General features: G+C 43.3%; 1 protein-coding gene across 1 annotated transcript in view; it reads right to left on the bottom strand.

The window, feature by feature from the left end:
- The window catches only part of ERC2 (ELKS/RAB6-interacting/CAST family member 2), an 866181-nt gene that overhangs the window by 687614 nt on the left and 164265 nt on the right, over nucleotides 1-14302 (bottom strand). Inside the window, 1 exon segment of the mRNA XM_064275182.1 lies at nucleotides 9731-10147. Within this exon segment, the coding sequence (XP_064131252.1) occupies nucleotides 9731-10147 (417 nt within the window).

Below are 14302 nucleotides of genomic sequence, written 5' to 3'. Positions count from 1 at the left end.
GGCAGTGGGATAACGGAGAAGTGAAACATTTTTAAAAGAAGACTAAGAACTTTGAACTGGACAACTGGAAACAGGGAATCCGGGGTGGAGAAGCAGAGAGTGTTGACACATTGCGAGGTTGGCAACCGATGTCACAAAACAATTTGTGAATTAACTGTTTAATGAGAAATTAATTTGCTCTGTAAACTTCCACCTAAATCACCATTAAAAAAAAAACTTTGAAGAGATGAAATGATAGAGGTCCATCCACATTTTTCTTTATTCCTTGTTCACAAAAAAATTCATCCATTCTCTAGGAATTTATGGAGGACCCAAATGTGCAGTACTATTCTTGGTATTTTAAGCAAGGACTTTCACTTCCATGAGCTATAAACACCCCTTGAAGACCTAACCCTGAACTGCCTTCTACACCATTTGCATCAAGTCAACGCTGGCTCATGGGGACCGCATGCGTGTCGGAGCAGATCTGCGTGTTGTACGGTTTGCAATGGCTGACTTTTCAGAAGTAGATCGTCAGGCCTTTCTTCTGAGGAACCTCTGGGAGAGCTCAAACTTCCAACCTTTTGATTAGCAACCAAGTGCATTAACTGTCTGCAGCAGCCAGAGACTCCAAGCTGCCTTCCACATGGCTATATTTAACCTTCCCACTGCTTGCTAAGTCCACAGATTTACAGCCCTGATAAAATATAGCAAGAAATGAAATTACAGACTTTTGTATCTTTTTTCTTTTATCTTTTCTTGCATTCACAGAAGACTTGGATTCTAATCTCTGGTCTACCCTGTATCAAGCTGAAATTCCTAGCAACATCTAGAAGTTGTTAGGAACAAGGTATCTAAAGCCAGCAGATCAAAATTTGAGTCCTGACTCCATCGCAACTCAATCTGAGGTGCTGGACCAGTCGCGTCACTGCTCTGGGCCTTGGTCCCTCCGTGTGAGAGGCAGAAAAGCCTCCAGCGACCTCAGAGCACTGCTGGGAGGAATAAATGGCTCTCACCGGAAAGAGCTTAGCACAGGCTGATGAGAAAAAGTGCCTAGAAAATGTTCCATGCCATCACTGCTGAATTTCTCTGAACCTCAGGTTCCTTGCAGGGTTACCTTGCAGCATCAGAAAAGATCATTAATACAGAATGTATTTTATAAACTATAAGGCCTCTGAGACATATAGGTATTGGTTACTATTCTGACTCAAGAGAGATAGGACCTTGGTAGAGCCAAGACGGTCTCAATTTCCTGTTGCCACAGCTCATCAAAATCACTAAAGTATCCACACCAGTCAGCACGTGGAATGTATTCTCCATGTTTCTGTGTGACCTCGTGTCAATTCCGACTCATCGCGACCTTACAGGACAGAGTATAGCTGCCCAGTAGAGTTTCCTAGGTTGTAATCTTTATGGGAGCAGATCACCAGGTCTTTTCTCCTGTGGACCCGCTGGCTGGGTTCGAACCACCAACCCTTCCATTAGCAGTGAAGTGCTTAACCGTTGCGCCACCAGGCCTCCTTATTTTCTCACTGCCGAGGTTTAATTTGTCGTGCACTGTTTTTTCAATGAGTTATGTCAAATACCAAAAGAAAATTTTCCAAAGAGCAGCCACATCTGGGGTAAAGCAGGAGGATGAGGAGGATGAGGACAGTCACCAGAGTCTCTCCCAGCATGACCTCCTGACATTCTGTCCCCCTCCCTCTCAGCCTTCCCAGCTCTGACACTTTCTATTCTCAGCAGGTTCCAAATTGTCTTCTGCCTAATGGCTCCCTGGGGCTTCCCCCATCTCTGTTACTGCAGAAAGCAGGCAATTACACTCATTAAAATCAATATGGGGTAAAACCTGAACCATTCCAGATTAGCACGAGTGTTCAAACTTTAAAGAATGCTTTACAATTTTTTTTTTTTACTATTTAGAGATAAGACAAATGGTGCTGAACAGAAACGAACACATTCCCTGTGTCATCAGAAACACGAGGGTAAAATGATCAAATCTTGCTTTCAGATTTGTGGTTGATCAGGGCTCCAGAGAGAGCACTTCTCTTCAAAGATGCTTTGCTGGTATGCATCCTGCACAGAGTGCTCATAGAAAACGGAGCTCAGTGAGAACAAAGAGAATCTGCATCAACTTGGCATCAGTGGGCGAAAATCCCATGTAATCTAAGAGATGCCATATTCCAAACTAAACACTTACTGAGAAAAGAGGCGGGAAGGAGAAGCACACAGTTCCTAGGTCTCTTCCCACGGTACTGGTAAAAGTAAATGACAAGGCAGGCCTTAGAACAATCTCACACACTGGGGGTTTGGTGGCCACGAATGACTAGGCATGCATGAAAAAACAAGTGACCTATAGTGAGAAATGCCTTATGCACTTAAGGAGAACTTCACGATCATTTCCTCACTCACATTCTCAACCTTGGTGGGACAGTTCCCCAGGATTTCATTAAACTCAACATGTCCAAGGTCTTGCCTCAACTCCAGCCCTTCCAACTGAGGAATCTCACCTGCCCACTGTCCCACCACCTGCCCACGCCTAGGCCCACTGCCCTGATCAGGTTTCATAGTCTGTTCCTCTCTGCTCTCAGCACTCAGCTCCGAACTTGCCAAGCCCTCCTGCGGGTGGAGTCCCTGGGTGGTACAGTTAACACACTCAGCTGCTAATCAAAAGGCTGGAGGTTTGAGTTAGTTCACCCAGAAGTGTCTTAGAAGAAATGCGTGGTGATCACTCCCAAAAAAATCCACCACTGAAAACCCTAGGGAACACAGCTCTACTCTGACGCACAGGGGGTCACCTCAACGGCAGCTGGTTTTTTGGTTGCCTGCAGGTAGAGATGACCTTTTCCCTTCAACTTCTGCAGTCGCCGCCCAGATTCAGACCCTTCATTACCTGAACAGTCACAGAACATGCCTAACTTATCCCCACGCCTGTGGTCTCTCCCCTCCAATCCACTACCAATTAGCCATCCTCTGGTCGTGCCGTTCTTCAGGACAGGTGCCTTCAAAGATTTCCAGAGCCTACCTAGCAAAGGCCGGTCCCCTGTGTCAGACCCCTCAGTGGTCTGACACCAAACGACCTATGCAGCTTTATTTCCTTCACCTCCCAACAGCTACTCTAAACTCACTGTGTCCCACACCTGCTGTGGTTCCCAGGTGCCTTAGTTTCCTAGGGTCACCATAACAAAATATGACAAACTAGGTATCTTAAACAAGGCCCGGTGGTGCAGGGGTTAAGAGCTCTGCTGCTAACCAAAAGGTGGTCAGTTAGAATCCACCAACCGCTCCTTGGAAACTCTATGGGGCAGTACTACTCTGTCCTATAGGGTCGCTATGATTTGGAATCGACTCTATGGCAACAGATTTAGTTATTTTTGGTTTGGGTTCTAGAGGCTAAAAGTTTGAAATCAGGGCATCGGTAGGGTTGGTTCCCTCTGAGGGCTCTGAGGGAGAATCTGTTCCATGCCTGTCTCCCAGCTCCTGGTGATGGTTGGGAATCCTTGGCATTCCTTGGTGTCTTAGTTATTTAGTGCTGCTATAATGGAAACCCTGGTGGAATGGTGGTTAAGTGCTATGGCTGCTAACCAAAAGGTCGGCAGTTCGAATCTACTAGGTGCTCCTTGGGAACTCTATGCCCCATAGAAGGTTTGATTTTTTTGGTTTTATAACAGAAATACCACAAGTACATGGCTTTAATAAACAAATTTATTCTCTCACAGTTTAGGAAGCTAGAAATACGAATTCTGAGGGCTGGCTGGAGGGGAAGGCTTTCTCTCTCTCTCTGCTGGCTCTGGGGGAAGGTCCTTGTAATTAATCTTCCCCTAGTCTAGGAGCTTCTCAGTGCAGGTACCCCAAGTCCAAAGGATGTGCTCTACTCCCGGCACTTCCTTCTTGGTGGCATGAGGTCCCTCTCCTCTCTTCTCAGTTCTCTCTTATATATCTCAAAAGAGATTGAGTCAACATATAACCTAATCCTGCAGATTGAGTCCTGTCTCATTAACATAACTGCCTCTAATCCTACCTCTCTGTGGCTCTTCTCATCTTTTTACAAGGACACCAGTCATATTGGATTAGGACCCACCCTACTCCAGTATGACCTCATGTTAACTCATTACATCCGCAAAACCTCATTTTCCAAATAAGGTCATATTCACAGGCTTGAACATATCTTTTTGGGGGACACAAATGAACCCATATCACCACCCCATGGATTGACTCACTCCGTATCTTCTCCCAACCATGGTTCCCTACCATCCCCATGTGCTGAGATTCTCCCTGTCTGAAGACCAGCTCTGCCATGGAGGAAGCGGTCATCAGCCCTCCTGCCTCCTAGCTGTGCAGCGTTTTAGTACTGCTTGAGGTTCACAGCTACCACCCTAGGAAGCAGGAGAGTGCAGTGGTGATGAGGGCAGACACTGGAGTCACACTGGAAGGTTCAGATGGTGGCTCCAGCACTTGCTATGTGTGGTTAAGGACAATTACTTACCTCTGTGTGCCTCAGTTTCCTTACTTGAGTAATGGGGATGATGATGATGTATTCACGTAGTACTGCACCTGGCACAGAATAAGCCTCAGTAACTGTGAGTTGTTTCTCTTACTGCCCACCTGAACCTCTGAATGGGACCACTAGCTTCCCAAAGGCACTCTACGGCACCCTGCATATAGATACTCAACACGTGTCCAACAATGTCCAACACATTTTTTTTTTTTTAATCAAAAGAGAATTCCAGTTAAGGTTACTCTGGAACCTTCTGATCCACTATGTCCGTTGCCATCAAGTCGGTTCCGACTTATAGCGACCCTCCAGGACAGAGTAGAATTGACCCATCGGGTTTCCAAGGAGCAGCTGGTGGATTCCAACTGCTGACCTTTTGGTTTGCAGCTGAGCTCTTAGCTACTGCATCACCAGTGCTCCCTACTCCACTACAGACACAGAGTAAGACAGGGAAAACATAAAAGAACATGGAGCTTATGCAATCCTTAGGCAACTTTCCAATTTTAGCAAAATAAACCACAGAGCATTCTCTAGGTATTTTAAAACCATTTTTTCACTCACTGAAATATATTCTGAGCACCTACCAAGAGTAGCTGAGGCCTGGGAATAATGAGGGAATGTACTGATCAATTAAGACCACCAGTAGATTTCCACTCATGGTGACCCCATGTGCATCAGGGTAAAACTGCACTCCATTGAGTTCTCAATGGCTGGTTTTTCAGAAGTAGATTGCCAGGCCTTTCCTCCAAGGGGCCTCTGGATGGATTTGAACCACTAACCTTTCAGTTAGTAAGTCAGAGAAACCCATTGCCATCGAGTCGAGTGCTACCCATAGCGACTCTATAAGACAGAGCAAAACCGTCCCAGAGGGTTTCCAAGGCTGTAATCTTTATGGAATCAGACTGCCACATCTTTCCCTTACAGAGACGCTGATGGATTTGAACCACAGACCTTTCACTTAGCAGTCAAGCATTTACCCACTTGTACTATCCGGGACTTTCTGATCAAGTAAGAAACTTACTATATTAAAATAGGGAGAAATCGTTAGGTTCTGTAATAAGTATAGGAAACAACCCTTGTAAAACATCATGTATGTAAAAAGTTATGGTTATATGGTCACTTGTGCTTGGGAATAATTTCTGTGATACACTTTGTTGACAGAAATAGAATGCATCGGATCTATAGAGTCAGAATTAGAAACGCCAGCATCTGCAAAATCATGGCTGGGCTCTGTCAGCAGAGTTGGAAGCAAGCATGTGCTAAAAAGAAAGAGGCCATATGGTTTTCAGAGAAGGGGGCCAGGGTGAAGTTTAGAAGTTTGGGCAGGGATTCTATGGGGGAGATTTGAGCTGTCAGTAAAAAGTCTATGAGCTCGAGAACTTCTAGGTCACGTCCTTTTCTTGGTGGATCCCCCAGTGGCCTGAGGACAGCCTAGAGACCAAGAATTCGTGTGGCCTTGCCCTCTTCCCTGCCAGTCCACAGCACAGAGGGAAAGACCAGACCCCAGTCTCCTGGGGGCTTTGCTAGCTTGGGGAGTAGTAACTGTAGCTCCCACTGATTTGAGTGCCCATTTGCCCCTGCTACCAAGGGAAGTCACTTTGCCCAAAGAGAGAAGCCGAAAAGATCAACAGGCATAACAGCAGAACATATATCCCTTCCCTTCAGGCATCTTACAGTCAATGAGTCCCAAGACCCCCAACTGTCTTTTACAGAACCAGCCAAGAAAAATACTAAGGAGAGGTTGAGTACCAGAGAATCCTGGTATATAGACTCATTTTTCTTTAATGAGATCAGTAACGTTTTGGATACTGAACTACTAAACCTTTCTACAGAACAGTATGTTCTCTGCAGAAAAAGCTAGAGAACAATGTAAACTCTTACCACATCGACAATGTCTTATCAAATCAGTCTGTATCTAAATGCATCAGACGCCTCTAGCGAGTAATGCTGAGTTTCAGCCAACTCTTAGGCTCACATTTGCACATCAGTTGTAGTTCCTGGGCAATGGTTTTGGTCTTCCAACCAAGTTGAGATCATAACCCTTTTGTTGTTGTATTTCCTGCCAGGCAGAGAAGCGGCTTCACTCTCATCCTTTCTCAGACCACCAAGAGATAATAAGACGCTAAAGCAACCCAACCCAACCCATGTGCAGCTCCCGCCAACTTCCTGTCTCCCAAAGCAATGAGCTAAACAAGGCTAGAGTTCCAAAAGGTGGGGTCTATGTGAGGTCCAGCACCTCTGCCTGAGAACAAATCATGAAGTCGCTAGCAGTCCATCCGCCCCGACCTGGTCAAACTGTGCATAATCAAAAAGAGATCACTGAACTTAAACCTTCAGGTACATTTTAAATCCTGTTTTAGATTCATTTAAATTAACAGAGGTCAGGTAACTTCTTTATTCAAGCTGTGTTATTCTTAATGATTTAATACCAAAAGCAGCCAGCCAGATTTTTCCACTAAAAAAAAAACTTTAAAAATACTCTGGCGGAAGAACATTCTAAAAATCAGCAGAGATATGGAAATAGCTTACAATAAACTCTGCCTCACAGAATAACTAATGAAGGAAATTACCCAGTCATCTGGCTATGGGAAACAACTATTTGTATATTATTACATATTTTATAGGTCGCAAATTAAAAGCACAATTTTTATTTCCTGGAATAGCATCTTTCCAAAGTATATTACAAAGAACATCAGTGTGTCAAGAGAAAAGTGAGTTCAGTAAGTCTGAGAAGCTCTCCTTTCTTGGAAATGGAAAAAGTACATTTATTTATATATTATAAAGCCCAAAGGTCCTGCAGTAAGCTCTGTGGAGCCCCTAGTTTACTTGGCCCTGAAGCCCTTTTTCTCTCATAACACGTATCAAAAGGAACCTAGTGGCACAACGGTGAAGCACTTAACTGCTAACTGAAAGGTCGGCAGTTCAAATCTACCAGCTGCTCCATGGGAGAAAAGACCTGGCAATCTGCTTCCGTAAAGATTACAGACTTGGAAACTCGATGGTGAGTTCTACTCTGTCCTATGGGGTCGCTATTGGTTGGAATTAACTCAACGGCACACAACAACAACAAATATCAACATCCCATACAATGCTATTCTATAGAGCACAGCTGGAGAAGAGCTTTTCTAGAAGAAGGACATAATGAAATGGTTCAGAGCTCAGACCCTGCAGTCAGCCTGATTCAATCCCCAGCTTCATCACTTGCTCACTGTGTGACATCAGACAGCCTTCTTAATGGCACTGTTCCTAAATAAAGCAGCAGCTTTTTGCAATAATAATCATCTTCTACCAATCACAGTTTTGAAATAACCAAAATTTCAAAATCTACAGTCACTCTACACACAAGTGACAACATACCAGTAATCATTACTCTTCTTCCATAAACTAGATTAAAGGGCTATGGATTACAGCAGGCAGAGGATCAATTTCTGCCCCACTGTGTGTTATCTATTGCTGTATAACAAAGTACTCCAAAATGTAGCATCTAAAACAACACACACACATTATCTCACAGTTTCTTGGATCAGCTTAACGAGGTCCTCTGCTTCATGATCTCAAAGAAGTCTGCAATCAGGATGTCATCCCAGGACCTGCCATCCCATCTGAAGGCTCAGTTGGGGAAGGATCCACTTCTAAGCTCACTAAGTGGTTGCTGGAAGTATTCAGTTGCTTGTGGACTGGTGGACCAAAGGCCTCAGTTCCTCGCTGCCTGTTGGCTGGAGACTGCCCTCAGTTCCTTGCCATGTGGGCCTCTCCCACATGGCAGCTTCCTTCATCAAAGCATCCAAGCTGAGAATGCAACAGAGTCTTCCAGCAAAGCAGAAGTCACAATCCTATGTAACCTAATCATGGAAGTCACATTGCATCACCATTGCCTTACTCTGTTGGTTAGAAGCAAGTCAATGGGTACAAACCACACTCAGTGGGAGGGGATTACACAAGGACATGAATAACAGGAAGAATGATCATTGGGAACCATCTTAGAAGGGTGCCCACAATATTCACCCTCTTGGAGCATGGACAGGAAGACCAGGCCCACCAAAATATTTCTTTAAAAACCTCAATATGAAACTAAGCCATGTAATTGCCTGAGCATGTTGTCAAGGTCTCATGGAAGCAAAGCAAGAAAAAATAAGTGAGAAGGGCATTAAAGTTTGAAGACACTAAAGGTTGTTGAAATGTTCTAAGCAAATACAACTGACATCACAGAAAATTCTTGGGAACATTTCCATTAGCAAGTCCCAACATGGGAAGTCATGTTTTCAAAACTAGTGACCCAAAATAAAGGCTGCCTATTTTTTTTTTTTATCTGAACAAATATTTAATGCCAAGAAATCTAATTTGGTCTAAAAGCAAATAGATTTTGTAATTTTTCATTTATTGCCACGGAATAGTTTGAAAATACATCTAATGCCATCTTAACGCTTACTATTTATTTTCTGTGAGATCTATGTCTTCCCTCAGCAGTTTCACCTACATGGTACTTGTGAGATCCATAACCACCACAGTGCCAAGGGACTGCTGCAAAATTTTCAAACCTTGGCTTCCACGCACATTTTTTCTAAGCTCTACCCAACCACATATTCTTAGACATCTGGGAGTCCCAACGTGCCATGGTGGTAGGAGCCCAGGGATGCCACTTCTGAAGGTCTTACCTCAGGTTCAAATAATTTAACCTACTGTGTATAAAAAAAAATGCACACTTAGAAAACCTGGGACACTCAGTTCTACAGTAATGCAAACACAGATTATCCTAAACAAAAACATTCAAATTTCATCACACGGTTCCTTCTTCTGCGCATTTGCCCTTCTTTCCAAAAGCATACGTGAGCTCTACCTCCTGCAAACCCTGCCCCCAGCTCAGCTGTGAAGATATTTAGGCCCATTGTTTTGCTAACAGCCTATTCATTTTGTTCCTTTAGGGGGAAAGTAGCTGATAAACAGCTAGAAATTAAACTGCACCTTACTTAAAAGCTCCATCTGGGGGAAAGCAACTGTAGACAGCTTAGAGTTGACCTGTGCAGCACACACTTGGATTCTGTATACGTGTCGAATACTGATGAAACATACATGTGGTGAGAAGAGAAAAAAATGCAATATTCCAGTTTACAGGGGATTAGCAGACAGGAGGATTATGAAACAGATACCGAAGGGGATTTTCTTAAGGCTGGACATAGCGCCCAACTGGTAAAAATATCCTGATAACATATTTGAACATTAAGAAAAATGGCTTTGGGGAAACAGACTGAATGTGCTTACCTCTCTGAGATGTATGTTTTCCTTCTCCTTCTGGTCTAAAATCACTTCTAAGTGGCTGACCTGAGACTCAGCCTCAGCCATCCGCCGTGTCCGTTCATTGTCATCCTCAAGGCTTTTGGACGGCAAACCTTTACTTTGCAGCATCTCCAGGAGCTTTTTAATCGACTCATCCCGGGCATTGAGGGTCTGTTTCTGCGTTTCGATCCTCAGCTCCATTTCCTCCAGTGTCTTCCTCAACAGGAACAGCTCCTTGGCCTGTCTGTCGTGCTCGGCTTGGAGCCGCCGGAAGTTCTCCTCCGTCAGCTCGATGGTGAAGTGCTCAGCCCCTCGGTTGCCACTCTCTTGCTGCAGGAGGTGGTTGAGGTCTCTCTGGGTTCGCAGCTCATCCTGAAGCGCCTGGATTGTCAGCTGCAGGTGCTGCAATGAGAAAGACGAAGCAGGAGAGGAGAAAGAAGGGAGACAAAGTCAATCCCATTGCCGAGGGCTATTTGCTGCCACCACACCATGAACATGAGATGTTAATCATGAGGTCCCGAGGGCCAGGCAGGAAGTCCTCCACGGTGACTTCAGAAGCACAGGACAGCACAAGGAGAAGGGGAATTAATTCAATGATGCTTTCCAAATGTCTTAAGAGAAATGGACACATACACAGAAACAGGAGATTAGTGTTAGCCACAAGGGAAACGATTCATCTACAGAGTTTTAATTTAGGAAGTGGAAAGGGTTAGAGGGAAACTTTCACACGCACACCTTCTTTCTGCCCACAACGCTCCAGACTCAGCATTCCTTGTTTCCTAAGGTGTTCTCAGTTCCACTATCCATTATTTTCCGTGATAAATGCATGTCCGTTTAAAAATGCAAATAACAGCATCCACTACAAGTAGACACAAAAAAGGACTTCATTTTTTTTTTTAACAAATAAAGCTAGGAACAGGTTTAGTAAACAGGATTACTGCATCTGCAAGCAAAAGGGAACAAAGGCAGACACAATGGACACACTCAAACACAGGAGGAGGTGGAGCTGTGCAGAGCAAAACAAAGGAACTGCAAAGAGTGGACAAACCTTGGTTCTCCTGGCATCCAGTAACTGAACAGCGTGGGAAATGGAAACAAAAAAATGAAGCAAAAAATCAACACAAAGAAAAGTCCAGTGCAAGCAAAGGATATTTAACAGAACAAACTTAATCAACATAAAGTACCTTCACAGAAAATAAAAGAAAAACAATTTCTTCTTATTCGGCAAAGGCTCGTAAGCCACACAGTCTATAGCATTAATGTTCAATACACGTGAACAAAAGAAAACCAAGTAGGAGGTTTATTCCACCTTCTGTTTTCCTAAATCTCACTGATCCAGGAGCCCAAAGTCTTGGATATATTTCCAGGGAGGAAAGCACAATACTCCAGAAGCACCCACATATTATTCCAGGCCCCTATTTTAACTCAAATCAGAGTGAAAGTACTAGTGAAACAAAGCAGTCACCAGTTGGAAGAAGAGAAACCCTTGTGTGAAGATGGTGAGTTCTACCACACCTGCCCCACAGGGCTGGCCCCAGGTTGGCAGAGCAGGCAGCCATAAGCCTGAAGGCAGTTTTGTCCTAAGAACAAACCAGGGGGTTCCCACACACCAATCACTCATTCACTCACCAAACATAACAGCTGTGTTTGAATGTGTTTGGTCTGTGGAGCAGACATGGTGCTCAGCACTGACACAGAGCTTGCCTGCAGGGAACTCTAGTAGTCTAGGGCATGATGAAATCTTTCTGAATTACTATAGCTGACTCCCAGAGGTGTTGAGGTCTTTCTGAGTGTGGCCTAAACAAACACCCAGATTACATTCTCTGTGTGTATGTGCTTTATCTTCCCATCTAGAACGTCCATGAGGAAATCTCTAGAATGCAGGGAACGAGTACTCTCTCCTCTGTGTGCCATGGTACCACCCACAGTGCTGAATGCAGAGTAGTAACTGGTATGGGTTGAATGATGGAGACTATGAATTTTTATTTTTATAAAAGCTTTATGCAGATATAATTCACATACCATATAATTCATCCCTGTAAAAGATAAAATTCAATGGTTTTTAGTATATTCACAAAGTTGTGTAACTATCAATTTTAGAAAATTCACATCACCCCATAAAGAAACCCCCAACTCATTAGTAGTCGCTCTCTCTTCTTCCCAACCCCAGTCCTAGGCAACCACTAATCTACTTTCTGCCTCTACTATGGACGTCCCATATAAATAGAATCATACAACATGTGATCTTCTGTGTCTGGCTTCTTTCACTTAGATTAATGTTTCAAAGTGCATCCATGTTGTAGCATGGCTCAATACCTCATTCCTTTTTATGGCTGAAAGATATCCCGTTGTATGGATATACCATATTTTGTTTATTTATTCATCAGTTGATGGGGATTTGGGTTGCTTTCACTTTTTGACCATTATAAAGAATGGTGCTATGGACATTTACGTGCAAGCTTTTGTGTGGGCATATGTTTTCATTTCTTTTGGATCTATAGCTAGAAGTAGAATTGCTGGGTCATATGGTAAGTCTACCTTTAATCTTTTGAGGAACTATCTGACTGTTTTTTACAAAGCATTTTAGGAACAAATCACAAGACATCATTTTACATTCCCACCAGCAGAGTGTGAGGATTCTGATTTCTGCACATTCGCGCCAACACCTGTCATATCTTTTTGATGACAGCCATCCTTCTGGGTGTGAGATGGAATCTCACTGTGGTTTTGATTTGCATTTCCTTGATAACTAATAATGTTAAATATCTTTTCATGTGCTTATTGGTCAGTTGTATATCTCCTTTGGAGCCATTTCACTTGGAAACAATCCAAATGCCCATCAACTGATGAATGGACAAACAAAATGTGGTGTACCCATCTAAAGGAGTATTATTCAGTCTTATGAAGGAATGAAGTATTGATACATGCTGGACCTTGAAAACATATGGTAAATGAAAGCAATCACCAAAGACCACATATTGTATGATTCCTTGTATACAAAATGTCCAGAATAGGCAAATTTATAGAAACCTAATTTTTTTTAAGTATATTAGTGGTTGTCAAAGGCTGGGGGAGGGTATAAATGGAGAGTGACTGCTGAAGGGTACTAGGATTCTTTTAGGGGTGATGAAAATATTCTGGAATTAGTGGTGATAGTTATACAACTTTGTGACTATACTAAAAACCATTAATTTTTATACTTTAAATGGGTGAATTGTGTAGTATATAAATTACGTCTCAATAAAGCTGTTACCAAAAAAAGAGGTGAGACTATAAAGTGATATGATCCTTCACCAGCCCCCGACCACTAATCACGCAGCAACAAAGTCCACAGGAGTAGCTAGAGCTTTCAGTCCAGCAATATGGCTGCTGCCAAAGCTCTCAAGAGCATCCTTTGGCCAATTGTCTTCAAGCCATTTAAGTATTCTTGACAATGGCAAATCTTTGTCCTTCGAAAGTAACTTGGATTTCTGAGAAGATTCAAGTTTATCTGGAGACAAAAATGATAAGTCAGAATGATTGGACTGGAAATTAACTTTTCTGAGAGTGACTAAAAATAAGATTGGTTTTCTTATGTGGTTTATAAACTGGCCAGAAGAGAATCCCAAAGAGAAATTGGCAAACTGCTTTGAGCAGTGGCAACAACGTTGGGAGGACAACTTTGTAAAGGGGTTGCCCCTTTAGATGGGAAAATCACCTATCACAGTGATCCTTTGTTCCCACATCTGCAAAATTGGGATAATCATAATGCCTACTTCATAAAGTTCCTATGAGGAATGACTTAAGACAAATCAGGTACAGGAGGGAAGTGTCGGAAGGGAAGGAGGAACTTAGGAAGTTAAAGAGTGAGGGAAAGAGAACAGGTGGGAGGAAGTTTGGTAGAAAAGAAGAAAGATAAGGAGAAAGGTAGGAAAGGGGAAGAAAGGGAGGGAGAAAGAGGAAGAACGGGAAGGGAGAGAGAGAGATAAGGAGGGAGGAAAGAGGGAGGGAAAATTGGTCCATTTATCCATCATATAAACACATAGGTGTGTGTATATATACACGTATATACACACACAAAGTATCTCCACCATGCTCATGAAGTACCAAAAAAGTAAGGAACAGTCACACTCACAGTTCATATGGACAAGTAAATCGGCAGTAACAATATGATGTCATGAGAGTCATGAAGAAGTCATAACCGGTAGCCTGGAATGCAAACAGGACCTCATCTAGGCTGGGGGCATGTGGGAAAACATCCCAAACAGAGGGGCCACCACTGAGCTGGATCTTGAAGAGCAAATGAGACTCAGCCCCATGAAGAATAATGAAAGAGAAGAGAAAGTGTAAAAGCCCATCAGGGCCAGACAGACCAGACCTATTAAAGCATAGCACTTACCACATGCCACACACAGTTCTAAACTCTTTTAATCCTCCCAGCCACCCTGGAAGTAGGCACTGTTATGATCTCCATTTAATGGGTGAGAAAACAGAGACACAAAGTGGGTAAGTAACCTGCTCCAGCTCACCAGATAGGTAAGTGGCACAGCCAGGTTTGAACCCAGGCAGTCTGACTCC

Source organism: Loxodonta africana, chromosome 22 (assembly GCF_030014295.1).
Source record: "Loxodonta africana isolate mLoxAfr1 chromosome 22, mLoxAfr1.hap2, whole genome shotgun sequence".
Taxonomy (NCBI): Eukaryota; Metazoa; Chordata; class Mammalia; order Proboscidea; family Elephantidae; genus Loxodonta; species Loxodonta africana.
Note: the sequence above shows the minus strand (reverse complement) of the source record. Positions and strands in the feature narration are given on the sequence as shown.